At 47.0% G+C, this 20,703-nt stretch overlaps 2 protein-coding genes across 2 annotated transcripts; one reads left to right on the forward strand and one right to left on the reverse strand.

Annotated features, from left to right (window-relative positions):
* Nucleotides 1-1,025: 1,025 nt before the first annotated feature.
* Nucleotides 1,026-1,901, reverse strand: PSMB11 (proteasome subunit beta 11). Its single transcript, XM_030854433.2, has one exon. It carries the CDS (start codon nucleotides 1,899-1,901, stop codon nucleotides 1,026-1,028), a length of 876 nt encoding a protein of 291 aa, XP_030710293.1.
* Nucleotides 1,902-5,936: 4,035 nt separating this feature from the next.
* PSMB5 (proteasome 20S subunit beta 5) lies at nucleotides 5,937-11,623 on the forward strand. Its single transcript, XM_030854539.3, has 3 exons — nucleotides 5,937-6,273; nucleotides 7,007-7,313; nucleotides 11,116-11,623. Exons 1-3 carry the CDS (start codon nucleotides 6,076-6,078, stop codon nucleotides 11,400-11,402), a joined length of 792 nt encoding a protein of 263 aa, XP_030710399.2. The 5' UTR covers nucleotides 5,937-6,075; the 3' UTR covers nucleotides 11,403-11,623.
* Nucleotides 11,624-20,703: the final 9,080 nt, after the last annotated feature.

Below are 20,703 nucleotides of genomic sequence, written 5' to 3' on the forward strand. Positions count from 1 at the left end.
CCAGAGGGAGCTACTGGAAAGAGAGGCTGGAGAGCAGGCAAAGGGACAGCAGGAGGAGAAGTTGGGCAATGGCCATGACATGCCTGGAAGCCATAGTGCAAGGGACGGGGGAGGTGCCTGGGGCGATGGCTCAGGTCCTGACAAGCGGGGGTAGAGGGGGCTCAGCCCTCCAGGCCCTCGGGCTCCTCTGGGTTCCTCCTTCCCTGGCCACCAGGCAGGGGCACGGCCCAGCTGCTCTCTTCCCCACGTCACTCCCCAGACGCCTGGCAGGAAGAGGCCCTGGGAGAGAAACTGAGCTGAAGGACCACAGCCCTGGAGCGGAAGGCCTGCACCCCAGCATCATCTCTGCACTGACTGTGTGACCTAGGGCAAGTCACATAACCCTTTGAACCTGTTTCCTCTTCTGTCAAGTGAGGATCATTTTTACCTCAAAGAGTTATCATGAAAACTGCGTTCAGGAAAGGGTTTGCATCATGGTCATTAGGGTCAGGTCAGGGAGGGGGGCAGAGAAGAAAAACAGATGTGGGAAGCCCATCGCCACCCCCAGGTGTACATGGTGCACTGTCTCCTCTTCCAGCCTGGGCCCGCTGGGCTACTCTCCCCACTTCATTCTCCTCCAGCCATCTCCACTCACCAAGGTGAGAAAGTGGCGAAGACTCTGAAGCTGAGCTAAGGACTAAAACGAGAGGAAGAGAGACTGGGGATAGGAGGGGAAAAAGCAGAAAGGAGGATGGCAAGAAAAGAGGGTCTAGCACCTAGCACAGCATCTGGCGTGCAGCCGGTGCGCAATAAGTACTTGCTGAAAGAGGACTCGGTGCTGAGAAGGAGGCTGGATCAATCTATTGGGCGCCAACAGGAACATGTCGGAGAGAGCCTCGATGGCTCCGGGAGGAGAAAGGCATGGAGACTTGCAACAAATGAAGCCGGCAACCCACGAGAGCAGGAGCCAGACGCCATGAGCCTGCCCCACTGCGGCCCCATCTGCCACCCACTCCCGGGGCTGGGCCCCCAGGTCCTGCTGCTGCTCACAGCGCCTCTGCGGGCATCCTCGAGTCCCCCGGGGCTGGTGCCACAGACGGTTCTCCGCCTTCACCGGCTCTGTCCGGGATGGCCTCCTCCTCCCGTTCCTGCTCTGGCCCCGGCCCTGGGAGCTTCCGCAGTTCCGAGTACAGCACCCAGGCATCGTTGCGGGACACATATTCCCATCCAGTCTCCCGCACGTGGAAGAGGTCCACGGAGCCCCCCGAGTAGGCATCACGGTGGGTGGCATGGGCCACAGCACGGCGGGCCAGGGCATAGGCTTCCTGGGTGCTCATGTCATAGTGGTAGCCGCCATCTAGCACACCATAGGCATAGGGAGATCCAGAGCCCACCGAGAAGATGTCCCCCTGCAGGCAGGTGCCGTCGCTGTAGACGTAGAAGAGGGCAGGGCCGGAACGGTCCCAGCCGCACAGGGCAGTGGCCACGCACAGATCCAGCCCCCGATAGCGCGACATCATGACTGATAAGAGTCTGGCAGCGCCAGCCACGCTGGGCAGCTGACCCTCCCTCAGTGCCCGCAGCCGCAGCTCCCGCTGTAGCACCCGGTACCATGTGGCGCAGTCGGCCGAGGTGCCAGAGGTGGTGCCCAGGAGGTGCTGATGCACAGGGATGACCTTGCGTGAGGCTGGACAGGCCACGTAGTCACCACAGGAGGACCGCGTGTCAGCTGCAGCGATGACTCCATGACGGAAGCGGAAAGCCAGGGTCGTGGTACCATGGGCCAGCCTGGGGCCATGGATTTGCAGGAAGGTTTGAGGGTCCCAGCCCTGGGGCAGAGCCCAGCCACCAGCCTGAGGCAGGTGAGGTGAGGCTTCTTGGGTGTCGGGGGCCTGCCACTTGCACACATCCTGCAGAGCCATCCCTGGGGTCCAGCGAAGGTTGGAAGGAACAAAGCAGGGATTTGTGAGCTGGGTCAGGCGGAGGAAGAGAGAGAGCAAGGAGGAGCTGGGCTGCGGCCAGAACCAGCTGGGAAGGCGTTTGATCCGTGGCTTCCCTTCTCCCTAACCCCAAACCAGGCTTTGGGATTGGCTGATGGAGCAGCGCCCTCTCCCTCAGAGGACTGCTGAGGGGAGACAGAGCGAGGCCAGTAGAGTCTCCAGCGCTGGGGAGACGCTGCCCATGACACACCCGAGCGTCATCCAAGGAGTCTCCTGTCTGTCATCCTCCGAGCACCTGGAGTTGGGTGGTGGCTGGGAAACTGAAAAGGAAAGGGAGCACCAGTGGAAGGAGCAGAGCTGGGTTCCTCTGGGTTTTCCTATGGAGGGCACTGGGCGCACAAAGATAAATAAGGCCCTGCCCCTGCCCTGAAAGGGCTGCCAGCCTAGGGAAAGGTGGAGACAAGTCAGTGCAATGGCACAGTCAGAAGAGATTGCCATGGGCGTTCCCTGGTGGCCTAGTGGTTGGGATGCCGGGCTTTCCTGTTGTCCACCCTAGGCTGGCATTTAAGGCCCACTGTGGTCCAATCCTAATCCATCCACCACAACCTCTTTTCACGCAATTCCTAACACATCTCCCACCTCCCCTTCATCTTTTTGAATCCTATCTTTCCAAGTCTGGCTTAAGTACCACCTATTCTGAAAATACTTCCCAGATCCGGGGCGAGAGAGGAGAGACTGTGAGTTTGAGAAGAAAGGGGATCTAAGTGATATTTAAGGAAATGATCCAGACCTCCTTGGCAAAGCCTTCCTGGACCCCCAACCTCACCCCAATCTATACCAAACTCTCTCACCTCTGAACTACAGCACTTATCATTGCTTTCTTCCCCCAACCCCTGCTTTATTGAGATACAATGGACGTATAGCATTGCGTAAGTTTAAGGTGTACAATATGATGATTTGATACCTCTGTGTGTGTGTCTGTGTATTGCAAAATGTTTACACCATAAGGTAAGTTAAATCCTTCACCTTACTTGATTACCATTTTTGTTGTTGTTATGATAAGAACATTTAAGATCTACTCTCTTGGCAACTTTCAAGTATACAAGAGTATTGTTAACTATAGTTGCCATGCTGTACATTAGATTCCCAGAACTTATTCCTCTTATGACTGGAAGTTTGTACACTTTTGACCAACATCTCATTTTCTCCAACCCTGAGCCTCTGGCAACCACCAATCTACTATCTGTTTCTAAAAGTTTGGCTTTGTTAGACTCTACATATAAGTAAGATCATACAGTATTTGTTTTTCTCCATCTGACTTCTTGCACTTGGCAATAATGCCCTCAGGTTTCATCCAAGTTGTCACAGATGGCAGGATTTCCTTCTTTTTTATGGCTGAATAATGTTCCACCACATATATAACACTTTATGCGTTCATCCATTGATGATGGATATTGTTTCCACATCTTGGCAGTTGTGAATAATGCTGCAATGAACATTGGGGTGCAGCTATCTCTACGAGATAATGATTTCATTTCCTTTGGATAAATACCCAGACGTGGGATTACTAGGTCATATGGTAGTTCTATTTTTAATTTTTTTTTGAGGAAATTCCATACTATTCTCCATAGTGACTGCACCAATTTATATTCCCACCAACAGCAGCACTGATCATTTGTACCTCTCCTCTTTGAGGTCTCCCTGAGTGGGACCTTGGAGCAGAGAACTAATGTAAGGTAAATTGGGAACAGATTATGGAAGGCCTTGAATGCATGCTGAGGAGCTGAACCTTACAGACCATTTTTAAGCAGGCAAATGATAAGATCAAGATGTTTCAGGAAAATCAATCTGGTGCTGCGCAGAATAAATTAGAGATATAGTTTGTACCCAGAAAAATCAGGAGAATATTTCAGTAATTCAGGAGTGAGGAGATAAGAAGCCAAAGGCGGTATCAGTTGCAATGAAAAAGAATGTGAGAAGCACTGTAGAGGGAGAATGAACAGGACTTGGCAACCTAGTGGACGTGGAGTAAAGGAAGGGGAGTTGTCAAGATGAGCCAGGGCTTCAAGCCTCTGTGACTGGAAGAACATTATTGTCATTCTTTCATGTGTTCATTTTGCAAACGTGTATTAAGCACACAGCGGGCACAGAGATAAATAATAGAGAAATGCCTGTCTTTACAGTTGTTGGGTTTTTTTGGCCATGCCGTGCAGCTTGTGGGATCTTATTTCCCTGACCAGGGATTGAACCTGAGGCCCTGGCGCTGAAAGTGTGGAGTCCTAACCACTGGACCGCCAGGGAATTCCCGAGAAATGCCTGTCTTTAAAAGCTCACAATCCAGTGGGAGATAAATGTATATTTATAACCAGGTAAAATGTGAAAGTGCCTTAAGAGAGGCAGACAGCATTAGTGGCAGAGGGAAAGAACCACTGAGAGAAGTCAGGAGGATTAGTTGCATTGCAGGAGTGACTGCAAAATAATACATGCTCAGTAAACAGAGGCACTCTGCATTTTCCACACCATCCAAGTGTGAGAGCCACAGAAAGATCTTCTGCTTCATTACATTCTGATGGTTGGGTTTGGAAAGAGTTGCCAAATTTCAGCATTAAAAATACAACACTCTCAGAGTCTGTTGGGAGGAGGAGGGGCTGAGTTGGGCATCAGAGGAAAGAGGAATTTATATATATATATATATATGTATTTTTTTTAATAAATTTATTTTTGGCTGTGTTGAGTGTTCGTTGCTGCACACAGGCTTTCTCTAGTTGCGGTGAGCGGGGGCCACCCTTCGTTGTGGTGCACGGGCTTCTCATTGTGGTGGCTTCTCTTGTTGCGGAGCACAGGCTCTAGGCATGTGCTTCAGTAGTTGCGGCACACGGGCTCAGTAGTTGTGGCTCGCGGGCTCTAGAGCACAGCCTCAGTAGTTGTGGTGCATGTGCTCAGCTGCTCCACGGCATGTGGGATCTTCCCGGACCAGGGATCGAACTCGTGTCCCCTGCATTGGCAGGCGGATTCTCAACCACTGCGCCACCAGGGAAGCCCAGGAATTTAGATATTGATGGATGTTGCTGCTGGAATCCAACAAGGAAGGGCAGATGCTGTCTTCATAGAACCATAAAGCAGGAGGCAACATTTCATACACTTGCCCACTTCCTTGCTTGTTATGGTTCCCAAAAGGGCTGAAAAATGAAGGTGGCTGAAGAGAGGAAGAAACAATGAAATACAGCACATTCCTGAACAAGAGCTTGTCTTAGCTAGCTTAAGTCAGAAAACCTCTTTGTACACCTTTATGGAGCCTCAACTCTCCTCCGGGCTCTGAAATGGTAAATTACTATTGACTCAGTTATTCAGGAGCTGAATTGCGAACCCAGTCTGTGGATTAACTGGGCCCTTTGCTTTTCCTTCTTTATTCTTCTATCTGCCTTTTGGTCAATTCATTACTCAATAGAATTTCCACCAGAGGGTGGGAGTAAAGACAATGCTGAATCTTAAAAACTGGTTACTGTTAGAGAACGTGGGTAGCGTGGCGATTGATGTTATCAAACAACAAGCGGTATAGCGCTCTTATTTTGTTGCGCTTTTTAGCACAAACTACTGTGGTTTTACTAACTTCATAGGAAAATGGCCTCAGCGTAGATCATTATTTTACCCAGTATTAGAGAGTGCCCTTACACAAAATGGCAACTTCAGTCGCGTTAACAGACTGCTGAAGCCTTAGTGATGTAAGTGTTGCTAGGACACCGGGCGGGGCGGGGCGGCGCGGGGCTGATTTACCGCTACCGTTTAGAACAGGATTTCATCCAGTCACGCCCTTCTGAAAGATGGCCGGCCCCACTTCCGTCCCTCAACCTGGACGTTTGCGATTGCTTCCTATGAATTTGAGGTTAATCTAATCCCGTGTTGTTTACGTGACCAAAGTCAAGATGGCAGCCACATCTCTTTGTAATTTAAGGGGAGTGAAGCCATTTATTTTTTCCTCCTCGGTGAAAATAATCACTCGCGTCTGGCTCTTGTGTTTGGAGGCGTGCTTGCCAGGAGTTAAAATGGTTGCTCCCTGTGATAGATTTAATAGGAAGTGAAGCTGTGACGACGACGCGTTGCCCGGCCGCTCTTTGCTAGGCGTTCTGGCAGGCAGTTCCCTTTGCCCTTACTAGACATGGCGCTGGCCAGCGTGTTGGAGAGGCCGCTACCCGTGAACCGGCGCGGGTTTTTCGGGCTCGGGGGTCGTGCGGATCTGCTGGACCTGGGTCCAGGGAGTCCCAGCGATGGGCTGAGCCTGGTCGCGCCCAGCTGGGGTGTCCCAGAGGAGCCGAGAATCGAAATGCTTCATGGAACTACCACCCTGGCCTTCAAGGTGCGGACCCAGCCGTCGCGCCGGGCTCAGTTCCGTGCGCCCGCGCCCTTCCCGACCTCCCAGCTGGTCCGGAACCCGCGGTGGTCGCGGCCACGAAACCCAGACGGAGGCTCGGACCTCTCACCCCAACCCCGGCGGTTTTGCTGTGTCACTGCCCCGAGAGGCCTCGGTTCTCGCTCTGGCCGGAGTGGGGGGCGATGGGGCTGGAAGGGCGGGGCGTGTGGTAAGTGGGAGAAGGAGCCCGAGGCCGCTTGGGTTGATACCTAGGCGACCCCAGGGTGCTCCTGTCCAGGAAAGGCCGCAGCAGCAGTGAACACTGGCAGAGGGAAGGCTGTTGTAACCACCAAAGGTTTTAGAAACTGAGAAGCCCCGATAGGCCAGGGTTACCGAAACGTTATGGTTTGAGGAGGAAGATTGGTGGGAGGAAGCACTGTACTAGGAGCCAGACAGTTGGGATTCTTGGCCCAGCTTTGCAATAACTGGCTGTATGATCTAGGGTAAGTCGTTCGATCTCATTCCTCAGCCATCAAGTGAAGGTAATACTGAAGGTAATCCCATGTCAAGGGATTGATGTGAAGCTCTAGTGACATTAATATGAGGGAAAGTATGTTGTGAAGTATAAAACGGCAGAGACAGAGATGTTCTGGGTTTGCACTGATGCATAAAGAAATGTCAAAGATGATGTTTTTGTGGTCTCATGTGGCCTGTTTTGTGTTTCCTCTGATCTTAACAGTTTCGCCATGGAGTCATTGTTGCAGCAGACTCCCGGGCCACAGCAGGTGCCTACATTGCCTCCCAGACAGTAAAGAAGGTGATAGAGATCAACCCCTACCTGCTGGGTACCATGGCTGGGGGTGCAGCGGATTGCAGCTTTTGGGAGCGGCTGTTGGCTCGGCAGTGTCGAATCTATGAGCTTCGAAACAAGGAACGCATCTCGGTAGCAGCTGCCTCCAAGCTGCTTGCCAACATGGTGTATCAGTATAAAGGCATGGGGCTGTCCATGGGCACCATGATCTGTGGCTGGGATAAGAGAGGCCCTGGTGAGTTAAGCTGCAACCGTGTGATTCTTGGGCTGGCACTACAGAGAAGAGGGGTTGGATGAACAGATGAATGGAAGAGCTTATGTCAGTGCTGGGGATGCGTTGGTTAGTTCTCAGTCCTTTCGTCTGTTTGTTCAAGGAAGGGCTGTAGTGCAGGAAGGGGCAGGGAAGTAGATCAGCTGTGTTATTGACCACCCATGTGACCTTGGGCAGGTTGCTTATTTTCTCAGACTGTTTCATCATCTGTTACATAGGTTCCATGAGGTAATACATGTCAAGCATGTAGTGTCTGACACATAATGTGTTTCCTTCTGGCCTTTCCTGTAAAATGATAAGACCTGCAAAGAGTTGTATTTAAGAATTAAATCGGCTAATAGACATAAAAACTCTAGTCAGTGCCATCTGATAGAAATACAATGTGAGCCGCACATGTAATTTTACATTTTCTAATGGATGTATTTAAAAAGTGAAAAGAAATGGGTGAAATTAATTTTAACAGTTCTCTTAATCCAAAATAACTATTATCATTTCGGCATGTGTCATTAGCCCCATTTCAGGTGCTCACAGCGACATGTCGCTGGTGCCTTCCATATTGGACAGCGACACTAAGTACCTACTCAAAAGTTAGTCATTTCTCTTCCCTTTTTTCCTGAAGAGTCTTTGGCCTAGAAGGGGGGCCCTTTGGGGCTCATCTCCTTTCTTTGCTTGATATAATCACCTAGGTTCTGTTGTCATCTCTGAAAAGAAATTCCTTAGCCTATTTTTCCTTCTGGTATATAAAAACCTTGCCAGGAAATTCAGTCTTGTATCTGATATCAGTTCTTTTTCAGCCAATTGTGACTGTCCCTTTAGTCAAGCTGGGATACAGCTAGTCACCTTCTGTTTAATTTTCCCCTTTGGTGCTTGAAAATAGTTACTCTTTCCTCCTATTGGTTTTGCTTCATTCATTTACCTGCCCCCGACTCCTTTTTTTTTTTGACTGCACGGCTTGCGGGATTCCTTGACTAGAAATTGAACTGTCAGGGATTCCTGACCAGTGAAAGCACTGAGTCCTAACCACTGGACCACCAGGGAATTCCCTCATTTACCTGCTTTCTAAATGCCTAGTTTTCCTCTTTTGAACAACTGTAGGATACCCACCACTTTTTCATTTGCTTTGGAGAATATTAGTTCATTACTCAATAGAGGATGAAATGGGCTTCCCTGGTGGCGCGGTGGTTGAGTCCACCTGCCGATGCAGGGGACACGGGTTCGTGCCCCGGTCCGGGAAGATCCCACATGCCGCGGAGCGGCTGGGCCCGTGAGCCATGGCCGCTGAGCCTGCGCATCCGGAGCCTGTGCTCCGCAACGGGAGAGGCCACAACAGTGAGAGGCCCGCCTACCGCAAAAAAAAAAAAAAAAGAAAGAAAAAAGAAATAGAGGATGAATGAGGAGAGATTTAAAAGTGCATGTGATAGAGGAGCTCAGTTTGTTACTTTGGAAATTGAAACACTTTTCTCTTTGAAAAGTGTGAAAGAAGAGTTCCATACATCTTGTGTGGTCTAGGGTAGCATTTCAGAAATGTTGTTTTGAACCCTTAGCTATTGGATTGGTCCCAGGTGGTGGAAAACAATGTAAGAGAGTACAGAAACTGGCTAGCAAGGAAAACCCAGGAAGTCATAGCATAACCTAAATTGTACCATCTCAAGAAGCCTTCCTGACAAGCTGTCCCATTCAGGATGAGTCAGCCCCCGGCCTCAAGCTGACTGAGAAAGGGTCACAGATTACTTAATGCAAGGCTGAATGAGATGAATGCCACTTTAAAGAGAACCAATAAAATGTTGAAGGAATTTGGGGGGTGGGGGGATTGCTTCTGATGGGAGGAATTGAGGCGGACTCATTTTCCTGGATGTGAAAATGAGAGAAAGGAAACAATGAACAAAAGAAGACAGGGAAGAAGCATGAGATTTTGGAGGAAGTAACTGGACATCTATTTTAATTGGAACTAAAGTCTAGTTTAATTGTGAAGCAATTGGAACCAGATGGTGAGCTGCTAGGCAAGGTAGTGGCAATGGGACTTGAGGAGGGGCTCCATGTTAGAACCATTGGAACCTGAAAACTGATAAGGGCAGTGCTTTTCAACCTGGCTTGTATCATAATCACCTGAAGAACTTAAGAATCTAGATCCATGCTTGTCCCCCACCCAGACCAATTGAAAAAGAATACCTGGGGTAAGTCCTAGGCATCTTTTTTAAAAACTTCCTGGGAATTCCCTGGTTGTCCATTGGCTAGGACTTAGCACTTTCACAGCCGGGGCCCTGGGTTTGATCCCTGATCCAGAAACTAAGATCCTGCAAGATGCTTGTTGTGGCAAAAAAAAAAAAAAAAAAAAAAAAAAACTTCCTTAGAGGATTCTGATGCATAGTGAGTGTTGAGAACCACTGAAATAGGAAAAATATTAGTGATGCATTGACAGAATTTGAAAATACAGCAGGATTGGTGGGGCAGAAGACAGATGAGTTTGGTAGGTAATGGAGAACCACTAAAAGTATTTGAGGACAGGAAATTTAAATATGAATTTGGTGACAAAGGCATCCAGCTGGAGAGGCCCAGTGGGCAGATGGAAATGATAAAAATTTTACTACATCTTTGTCTAAACTTTTGTCTATACCAGAGGTTGGCTAACTTTTTCATAAAGGGCCAAATATAAGTAAATATTCTAGGCTTGTAGGCTATATGATCTTTGTCTCAACTACATAGCTCCATTGTTTTAGCAAAAAAGTAGTCATAGACAATATATACACAAATGGCTGTGGCTATGTTCCAATAAAACTTTATAAAAATGGTGGTTGGGGGAATTCCCTGGCAGTCTGGTGGTTAGGACTGTGCGCTTTCACTGCCGAGGGCCCGGGTTTGGGGAACTAAGAGCCCACAAGCCGCTCAGCACAGCCAAAAAAAAAAGAAATTAATTTAAAAAATTAAAATAAAAAAATAGGCGATTGACCTGGCCTACCACTGTACCAGCACTGTCCAATAGAAATATAGTGTGAGCCATACATGTAATTTTAAATGTTATAGTAGCCACATTTTTTAAAATAAAAAGGAAAATTAATTGTAATAATATATTTTATTTAACCCAGTAGATCCAAAATATTATTATGATGTGGTACTAGCTAGCATGTGGTACTAGCTTCATTTCAAATGCTTAGTAGTCACATGTGGCTAGTGGCTACCATACTGGACAGTGCGGGTCTTTACAATATGATTTAAAATTATAGGCTTTATTCTCCTACTGTGTGACGTATGCCTTGCACTCCAGATAGTCTAAACCCTGAGGGTTAGGATTGTCTTTTTGGGTTTTTTTTCCTTCATTTTTTGGCTGCACAGCCTGTGGGATCCTAGTTCACCAACCAGGGATCGTACGTGCACCCCCTGCGTTGGAAGTGCAGAGTCTTAACCACTGGACCGCCAGGGAAATCCCAGGATTGTCTTAAATATTACCTCTCACAATGCCTGAAGTTCTGTGCTTGAAACCTAAGTCATTTGAATTATACTTGCTTTTTGGTTGTACAGAGAAGACAGACAAGGCAGTTACTGTAATGTGAGGTAAGATGGGATGGTATGTGTAGAATCCTGAAGTCTTAAAATTTAATTTGATTTCTTCACCTTTTTTTTAAGTAATTTTATAGAAGTGCTATTTTCTTGTATTTCTGTTGGTCTCCCCTGGTTTTCAACAAGAATGGAGAACTGTTGCCTTGGAGGATGAATCAGATGTCAAAAGCGGTGATCATTTTTTTCTTACTAACCTCATCTCTCTTTCCAGGCCTCTACTACGTGGACAGTGAAGGAAACCGGATCTCGGGGACCACCTTCTCTGTAGGTTCTGGCTCTGTGTATGCTTATGGGGTCATGGATAGGGGTTACTCCTATGACCTGGAGGTGGAAGAGGCCTATGATCTGGCCCGTCGCGCCATCTACCAAGCCACCTACAGAGATGCCTACTCAGGAGGTTCCGTCAACCTCTACCATGTCCGGGAGGATGGCTGGATCCGAGTCTCCAGTAACAATGTAGCTGATCTACATGACAAATATAGTGGATCTACCCCCTGAAGGAGGGCAGATGTGGCTGCTTGCCTTGCTTGGGGTGACTGTTGTTGGTAATATGGGTACAGCTCCCCATCCTCTAGTGGAGGGGTCCCTGATTGTATCCATCATTTTTTTTTAATCTCTGGTGCATTGACCTCCATGTGTTACCCGTTGTTAATGAGCTACTGCAGAGGTAATTATTTGTTTTACTTTCTTGGATGTTAACATTACACTACTCGATCTCAGCCTGTATTGTGTCTTTTCTCCACACTGTCCCTCCTCCAAGCACTTTACAGTCAAATAAGCCGGGACGGTGGGAGGGAAGTGACTGTAATTACAGGAAACAGCGGTGTGAAGACATCGTCTAGTGAATACATTAACGTCCCCACTCATGAAGCTAATAACAAAGGAGAAGGAGAGGGAGGGAGGAGGGAGAGACTTCCTGATTCTGTTTGCAAAGAGATGAAAAGTTGATGAGGTGGAAAGATGCACAGGGCTGTACCAGGCCGAGCTCGGAGGAAAAAAGCTCTCCTCCTGTGGTGGGGGAGGGGAGGTTGATGCTACATGGAGAGCAGAAAGGTGAAGAGGGGAAGCCAGTTGGGAAGGGAAGCCTTTGACCCTGGGAAAAGAGAGGACAGAGGTGTGTGTGAAAGCAGTAGTGACCACCAGCCTGGTGATCCCTGTCCTGGCCCTCCAGTGTGTGCCAGTGTGGGAGACAGAAGGAGATGATGGTGGACTTATAGTCTCCTGGGCAGGAAGCGGCACCGAATTTTCACTGGAACGTGTGGGTGGGGAAGAGGCCCTGCTGAGAGCAGAGATGGCTGATTTATCACACCCAGCGCTGAGGGGCTTCCCAAGCTATGGTGGCAGCAGATGGCAAGGCCTTCTGTTAAAGACAAGACATAGGACGTAGGGGAGATAGAGGAGGTTGATGGGAGAAACTTAAGAAATGGGAGAGGAGGGCATAAACACTGATTTGTATTAGTTGGCAAGAAGGAAGAAAGTGGTTGGTGAGGGTGACAGTGGAGTGTCGTCTTTTGAGGCCAAGGGGCTGGGAAGGGTTATCCACAGAAATAGAGGGGTAAAGCCTCTTCTCCCCCATACTGCAGCAACCTTCCCTTCTTGCACCTTCCCTCCCCCTTCAGCCTCCTGCAGTCTCCGTATTGACTGATGAGGGCTGTCGGCCAGGAACTGATGGAGGCTTGTTAATTGCATTTGTCAAATGCAGGGAAATTGGGAATTAGTGAGACCAGAGAAGGGAGTTTGGAAAACAAATGACTCTGGTGCCTAAGGAGATTCATTTTGCTGAAAGGTGCCTCCAGAGCCCCTGGAGCTGAGGAGCTGCCAGCGTGGACCTAGACCTGCTCTACAGTCAAAGCAGGCAGGAGCCACGCTACAGCTCCCTTCTGCACAGCCGCCGGCAGATGCTTAGCTGCAAGAGGCAGAGACACAGTCATCTTCCTCTCACTTAGGACAGTGGTTTGCAGACCTTTTACAAAATTAGAACTCTTTTTTTAAAATTTTATTTATTTTTGGCTGTGTTGGGTCTTCGTTTCTGTGCGAGGGCTTTCTCTAGTTGCGGCAAGCGGGGACCACTCTTCATCGCGGTGCGCGAGCCTTTCACTGTCGCGGCCTCTCCTGTTGCGGGGCACAGGCTCCAGACGCGCAGGCTCAGTAGTTGGGGTGCGCAGGCTCAGTAGTTGTGGCTCGCGGGCTCTAGAGCACAGGCTCAGTAGTTGTGGCGCACGGGCCTAGTTGCTCCGCGGCATGTAGGATCTTCCCAGACTAGGGCTCGAACCCGTGTCACCTGCATTGGCAGGCAGATTCTCAACTACTGCGCCACCAGGGAAACCTGGGACTCTTTTTAAAAAATGAACTCTTGAAAAAAAAAAAAGAACTCTTAGGAGAAATCCAAGCCCCTGAAAGAAATCAAATCAGATTGAAGTAGAGTTGAAGGGTCCAGAGCCTCAACCATTAAGCTTCCCCCTCCAGCCACTTCCCACATCACCTCCCACCACCACACATACTCCCTGGAACTTCTTGGAACCCCAAGGAACACAATTTGAAAATAACTGCCCTGGGAAATAACCTTCAGGAAGAAAAGAGAGTTGAAGATTGAAATTCTTTTACATTGACCCCCAGAGAGCATGAGACTCCCTGGGCTCTTTTCCCATGAAAGAAAATTCAGTGTGGAGAGAAGAGACAGTCATGAAGCAATGCTGCCCTTGCCTTGTTGCTATGTCACACCTGACTTTGCAGTGGTCTAGCTGTTCAGTGTAAACACCTGTTCTGCACTGGCTGAGTCCTTATGTTCAGGCAAAAACCGCATATCCTAGAGTCCTGTGTTCTGGCATATCCCTGCTTCTCTGCCTTCCTGCATTTTGGATAAAAGAAAGACTGGCTTGGGCTTCCCTGGTGGCGCAGTGGTTGAGCGTCCGCCTGTCAATGCAGGAGACACGGGTTCGTGCCCCGATCCGGGAAGATCCCACATGCCGCAGAGAGGCTGGGCCCGTGAGCCATGGCCGCTGAGCCTGCGCGTCCGGAAAGCCCTGTGCTCCGCAATGGGAGAGGCCACAACAGTGAGAGGCCCAAGTACCAAAAAAAAAGAAAGACTGGCTTAATGGAAGAGATCAATCTGTGGTAGGTTTTCTGGAAAGCAAGAGGAAAACTGCAAGTCTCCAGGCCCAGTGATGCTCACTCTGCAATTGCAGTTTTTTGCTGCTGGGACTGGTGGGGAGTTAGCTTTGCAGTGATGTGTGTCTCTGCTTGTGCAGGGATGATGGATGCTGCATAGCACTGGAGAGATGCTGTTGAGTGGAGTGTACCAGTTCAGGGACTCCCATCAGATTAATTTCCCAGTGCAGTCCTCTTGACAAAGGATTATGGAAAAGAAATTGCCTTAAATAGCCAGAAGATTAATTTCTCTCTGCAATTCCCGGGCATCCAAGGGCCAGGGCTTTTTCAGTGATGTCTGACAATTTCTCCTTCCACGGATAGCTCAGTAACACCAAAATGTGACTCCTCAGGGTAGGTGATGGGACTAATCTGATTAAACAGGGAGCAAAACACTCCTAGAGGCCCCATGCTTCCTCTTGCTGGCAGGGAATGCTGTGGGGTTGAAGACAGATGTGCCTTACAGCATCTCCAAACCAGGCAAGGGAGGGCTACAGGGAGCAGCGGTGCCCTGTGGGGTGAGTAGAATGTTCATGAGGGAAGGTGAAAAGGTAGGCGAGGACATGAGGAGGAGGGAGGAAGGTCACAGTTAAATCAGGGACTGAAGCATAATAGTTACTGAGTGTTCCCTCTTTAGGCAAAACCAGAAGGTCAGTGTCTCTTGATATCCTCCTCAGCTAGCAAATGAGAAAACTGTCAAAGCCATTTGGGGAATGGAAAGTTACATCCTTTGAGGGGAAATAAAACAACTGATTTGTTATGGTCCACAGGTTCTATGTGGACTCTCAGGGGAGCGAGGCAAGAGGGGGGATGGAAAGGGAGTAAGGTGAAAAAAGGTGGAGGGAAACTGGGGGAGCATTTCCCTAGTCTCAGAAGAAGGAGGATGGTTGGGTCAGTGATGAATTCACATGAGCGTATCTAATTTGGTGAATACAATTAGATATTTCATTTTCTGTTAGTTTTGATTGTTTTGTTAAGACCCCCCTCCTGCCAGGGCTCTAGCAGTAGATTAGATGCTTTGAAACTGACCAGCAGCAGTGACCTCAAGACAGGATTAACAGCTTTATGATTTAAAATATAATGTATAGGGACTTCCCTTGAGGCGGTTAAGAATCCGCCTGCCAATGCAGGAAACACGGGTTAGAGCCCTGGTCCGGGAAGATCCCACATGCCGCGGAGCAACTAAACCCGTGCGCCACAACTACTGAGCCTGTGTGCCACAACTACTGAAGCCCGCGTGCCTAGAGCCCGTGCTCCACAACAAGAGAAGCCACCTCAATGAGAAGCCCGCGCACCGCAACGAAGAATAGCTTCCGCTCGCTGCAACTAGAGAAAGCCCGCGTGCAGCAACAAAGACCCAACGCAGCCAAAAAAAAATTTTTAAATAATAATAAATTTATTTTAAAAATAAAACATGTATATTGCAACTAAGCATCTCTGCTATTTTGGGGTATTTTTTCTTGTTTGTTTTTAAAATTCTAGTTTCCCTTTAGGAAGCCAGAATCGTATTGGGAAAGCTTTAATTATAGCGGGCAAGATGAGAGAGCAAACACAGCAGTCACAACTGCTCTGATGAGCAGCTGTTGCCACCTCCTGCCTGACCCGGGCCGCCCCCCACCCCTGCATCAGCCGACTCTCCACATCCCCACAGTGCACCCCAGGGCTGGCCTCACAGCCAAGTTCTTGCTTCTCGGGGCTATGCCCCACTGAAGCATTTCAATAAAAACCATTTCTAAAATGTCCCATTCGCCGTTGTTAATGGGTCAGGCAGAAATTCTACCCACGTCAGCTTCTTGGGTTTATTTAACCCAACTCATTTCTCCCTGAAGCTCTGCCTCTGAGTCAGGTGCCAAGCCTAACTTGGCACTTCACACTTTATAATCCAGACTTAGCTGTCATCAGCCGTGAAGATCTGAACCAGTTTATGTGAAAGGAAATTAGACACCGTGGGTTCAACCCCTTCTGATGCCTCCCCCTATATCAGCCCCACCCCCATCTTCTCAGGATGCCCCTTCTTTTTGTTGTCTCTCTGCTTGATTTCATGTTTTCTCTCTGCTCTCACTTTATAAAAATTCCCTTCTCTTTCCTCCACAGAATTTAAATAAAAACTAATCAATCAATAAACCAAGTGCTGCTTATGGACATTAATGTAACAAGAAAAGGTTATTGCTAGCTTCAGGGTACCCAAAAAACTGGTATTACAGAGGGAAACACAGATGGAATGCGAGAAAGTGAGCTAGAGAAAACAAGAGACAAATGAGACAGAAAAGCGACTCCTGGACAGCAAGAGTGAGATTGAGCAAAGAGGAGAGGGAGACGGGTCGTGGCAGAGAAGATGGATGGAGACATTGATGGGCAGAGCTGGACTGTGAATGGGGGTGTGGGTCAGGGAGTGGTAAGGGAGACTCAGAAGGACAAGTGATAGAGTGGGCAGAGAAATAGGGAAGAAGGAAGCAGCAAGAAGCTAATGCACAGTGAAACATGTCCCCCTGGAGACAGATAATTTCTCCAGCCATACATAATGAACACGTGCCTCTGTGTGCTGCCCCTGTACTGTCACAGTCACTTACATCCTGCAAGAATCTCTCTCTGTCTACTCTGCTTGTGCAAGGTTGGAAAGAAGGTTTGAGCTCTCTCAGAACCACCTTTTCTCAACCCAGCCAGGAAGACAGAAAAGCAGAAACCGGTCTCATAAGAGCAGGAGGGTAAGTAAGGCAGGATCACAGATTCAGTACCTTTTAACATTTTATTTTTTGACTCACAAAGAGGTCCTCTCTCCCCTCACTTTCATACCCCCTGGCCACACACCTCACACATACATGCCCACAGGTCAGGACCAAGGCTGTTCAAATAGCGAGAGGGGGGCCACAAGTTCCCAGGGAGACAGGAATAGCAGGTGCTTCTGGTAAGAAGGAAATAAGTAGATTCACGTAGTAATGTGTGTAGCCCACAAGGGACTAAAGTCAAAGGGATATTTTTGTACGTATTGCAGCTCTTTTCCTAGCCTCGCCTCAATATCATCACTATCCCAAGGACATCAGACATTCTTAGCTTCCCCATGCACAGAGTTTCACAGAACACATTGACCCTTTTTTCATGGTAGTTCATCTGGAGCAGTGATGTGCATTGTTGTCTGATTAGAGGAAATCCATTGAGCACCAGGGTTCTGTGGGAGGGCTCATAATCATTCTGTTTCCCTTGAGTCTTGAGGCTGCACTCGAAGCTTAATCTTTAGAAAAGAAAGCAGTGGAGCAGTTTAAACCAGAACAACAGATTAAGCATGGTCCCACATCTCTAAGTACGTCCCAAAGAGGGAAAATGGCACATAAAGGTGGATCAGCCTTGAGTCAGTAGAGCCCAGGTGTGGTCCTTGGCTGCATGGGCTACATCCATGAGCATCTGTGTAAGGTCTCTGATTGTTTTACGATACCTGTCTTCCTTTTCAGTTAAACACTTTACTACACTTTTGTTTATTCTCCAATGTCTAGGGTGCTGCAGGCTACTCAGTAGAGATAATAAATGTATTTTTAATGAATAAATGAATGAATGAAGGATTTCACTATGGTGCCTTAATGCCAGTGATTCTTACTCTTCTCAGCATTGTGACTCCCTATTATTTTTGCATTTCAAGATGCTGTTTGCTCCTCTGAAACATACTATGAAACGTTATATTAATTTTTAAATTAAGACAAATTAAAATTACTTGCTTTATGAATCTTTAAAAAATGTTTTGCCAACCCCCTGCTTATAAATGACTACAACTAGGTGTCATAAAAGGCAGTTTTGAGAAGCATTCCTGCCCATCCCCACCTTGCCTGGATTCTGCGGTCCTGCTCTCTTTCTCTTCAAATGGCAGGATTAGTCTCACACAAAATACGATCAGCCCCTGAAGAACTGAGCTCCAGGTGTAGCTCTGTAGGTTATCTCCCTTACCATATTTTGTTTTATTTTGCTTTCTCTTCAATCCATGGACAGAGGCTTAGCCAATACCCAAGCCTGGTTCCTGGATGTCAGGTGCATGAGTGACTTGCTCTTTATAAGGGAAGGACTAATGGTGAAAGAGAAGAAGTTGTGCCACCAAGCCCCACACCCAAAAATGGAGACAAGCCACCTTTCTTTGGGTTTTGGTTTCCTTCGAAATCTAGAATTGTTGCCACTTGTCTTTCTTCCACCGGTTTAAACAAAATGTTTTGACATTCTAGGTGGTGTTCATTAACATGTGCTTTAGAATTTTCTGAAGAATTATAACGGAGTTCTAAAATGAATCAGAGAATTCCAGAGACCTTAAGACCCTGACCTTGTCTTGAGAAAGGGCTGAATCTAAATATCTAAAGCAAACAGTTTTATCTATATTTTAAAAATTCTGAAATGCTTGAAAACTTCAGAGAAGTTGAAAGAATAGTACAATGAATACCCACTTACCCTTCACATACGTTCACTAATTGTTATCATTTTGCCACATTTACTTTATATGTATACATCCATTTATTTATTAATATTTATTTTACTGAATCATTTGAAAGTAAGTTACAGAGATCATGACATTTGACCCTTAAATATGTCTCCTAAGAACTAAGCTATTCCCTTACAAAACCACAGTACTGTTAACACACCAAGAAATTTAACATTACTATGATCGTATTATCTAATACCCTGTCTGTATTCAAATTCACCAACTGTCCCAGTAATGTACATCATATATATTTTTTCCTGATCCAGGATTCAATCAAGGCTCACACATCACATTTAACTGTCGTGTCATTTCAGCTGCTTTAATTTAGAATAGGTCCTCATATTTGTGTGTGTGTCTCTTATGACATTTATACTTTAAAGAGCGCAGACCATAATATGTCCTGTGAAATCTGGATTTGTCTGATTCTTTCCTCATGATTAGATTCAGGTTAAACATTTTTAGCAAGAATATTGCCTAGGTGATATTGTATACTTCCCATTGCACTGCTGCTGGAGACACATAATGTCAGTTTGTTACATTATAGATGACGCTGAAGTTTGCCTGCTAGGTTTCTCTATTTGGGGACTTCCCTGGTGGCACAGTGGTTAAGAATCCGCCTGCCAATGCAGGGGACACGGGTGTGAGTCCTGGTCCAGGAAGATCCCACATGCCGCGGAGCAACTAAGCCCATGCACCACAAATACTGAACCCACGCGCCTAGAGCCCGTGCTCCGCGACAAGAGAAGCCACCGCAATGAGAAGCCCATACACCACAACGAAGAGTAGCCCCCGCTCACCGCAGCTAGAGAAAGCCCCAGCGCAGCAACGAAGAACCAAAAATAAAAAATAAATAAATAAATATATTAAAAAAAGAAATAAAGGTACATTATTTGCCCTTTATAATTAATTAGTAAACTAATAAGAAGTAGAGTGATTATTTGAAATCATGGGAATATCCTGTACTCCCATAGTCTTGCACCCATTGGTTTTAGCATCCCTGATGATCCTTCCTGAATCAATTTTTGCATTGGTGGTTGCAAGTGTTGGTTTTTCAAATTCTGTCATTTCTTCTACCTGTATAAGCTGGCATCTATCTTTCTTTTCCTCTTCCTCATTGTACTTTGCATTTACCTATCTTTAATTTTTTATTTTATTGCATTTTAATTTATTCTTTATTTGCAGGTCTTTAAAGAAAAACTTCCCAGCTGTTTATACAATTTATTTTGCATTTAATAAATCGTCAAATCCATAACTCTTTTCTTTTAAAATCTAATCGAACCTCATTCTTGCTACAACATAAACTCCTTTCTTCACTCTTCCTTGAGTACTTCCCTGCTGCCTGCCTCTCTTCCTTCTCTTTTCCTTTGCATTATCTTCCACCTTTCTGTAACCTCTCTCATTTCTCCAAATCTCAACTCTCTCAGACACTTCCCTCTCCAGTGTCTCTGAGGACACAGTCCCAACTGGCTCTGGGATTTCCTTCCACTACTGTCCTAAAATGCTCTTGGGTGTGGTAATGAATAACTGTCAGAAACAGCTTCCTGGCCTCATGCCAGGGGAAGTTAGACTTCACTGTATGGAGAGGCCCCTTTGGGATCTCACTGAACAGAAACAGCTTAAAATACTAAAGAGATCTGTTTGATTCAAAGCTAAATAAGTAGCTTTTCCTCAATTGACAAGTCATCTGTGAAGTTTAACATTTGAAATTTCAAATGCTTTAGAATTTTAAATTGTAATTAGGTGAAAAAGGTGCATTTTCTCCCTATTCTCATTACCTAAGAGCACAAAAATGGTTTACTCAAACTTTCTACCAAAGATTCCCCTGTGACAATAAGGAAAAAAAAAAAAAGAAAAAGAAATGACAGGACTTCCCTGGTGGTCCAGTGGTTAAGACTTTGAGCTTCCACTGCAGGGGGGCGGATGCCGCATGGCGCAACCAAAAACAAAAAATAGAAAGAAAGAAAGAGGGCTTCCCAGGTGGTGCAGTGGTTAAGAATCCGCCTGCCAATGCAGGGGACACGGGTTTGAGCCCTGGTCCGGGAAGATCCCACATGCCACCCGCGCAGCAACAAAGACCCAACGCAGCCTAAAATAAATTAATTAAAAAAAGAAAGAAAGAAAAGAAATGGCTTTTCCATCTTAACTCCGAACTTTGTAGAAATGGACTCATAATTAAAGATATATCCCAAGAGATGTTGT

Source organism: Globicephala melas, chromosome 2, assembly GCF_963455315.2.
Source record: "Globicephala melas chromosome 2, mGloMel1.2, whole genome shotgun sequence".
Classification (NCBI taxonomy): Eukaryota; Metazoa; Chordata; class Mammalia; order Artiodactyla; family Delphinidae; genus Globicephala; species Globicephala melas.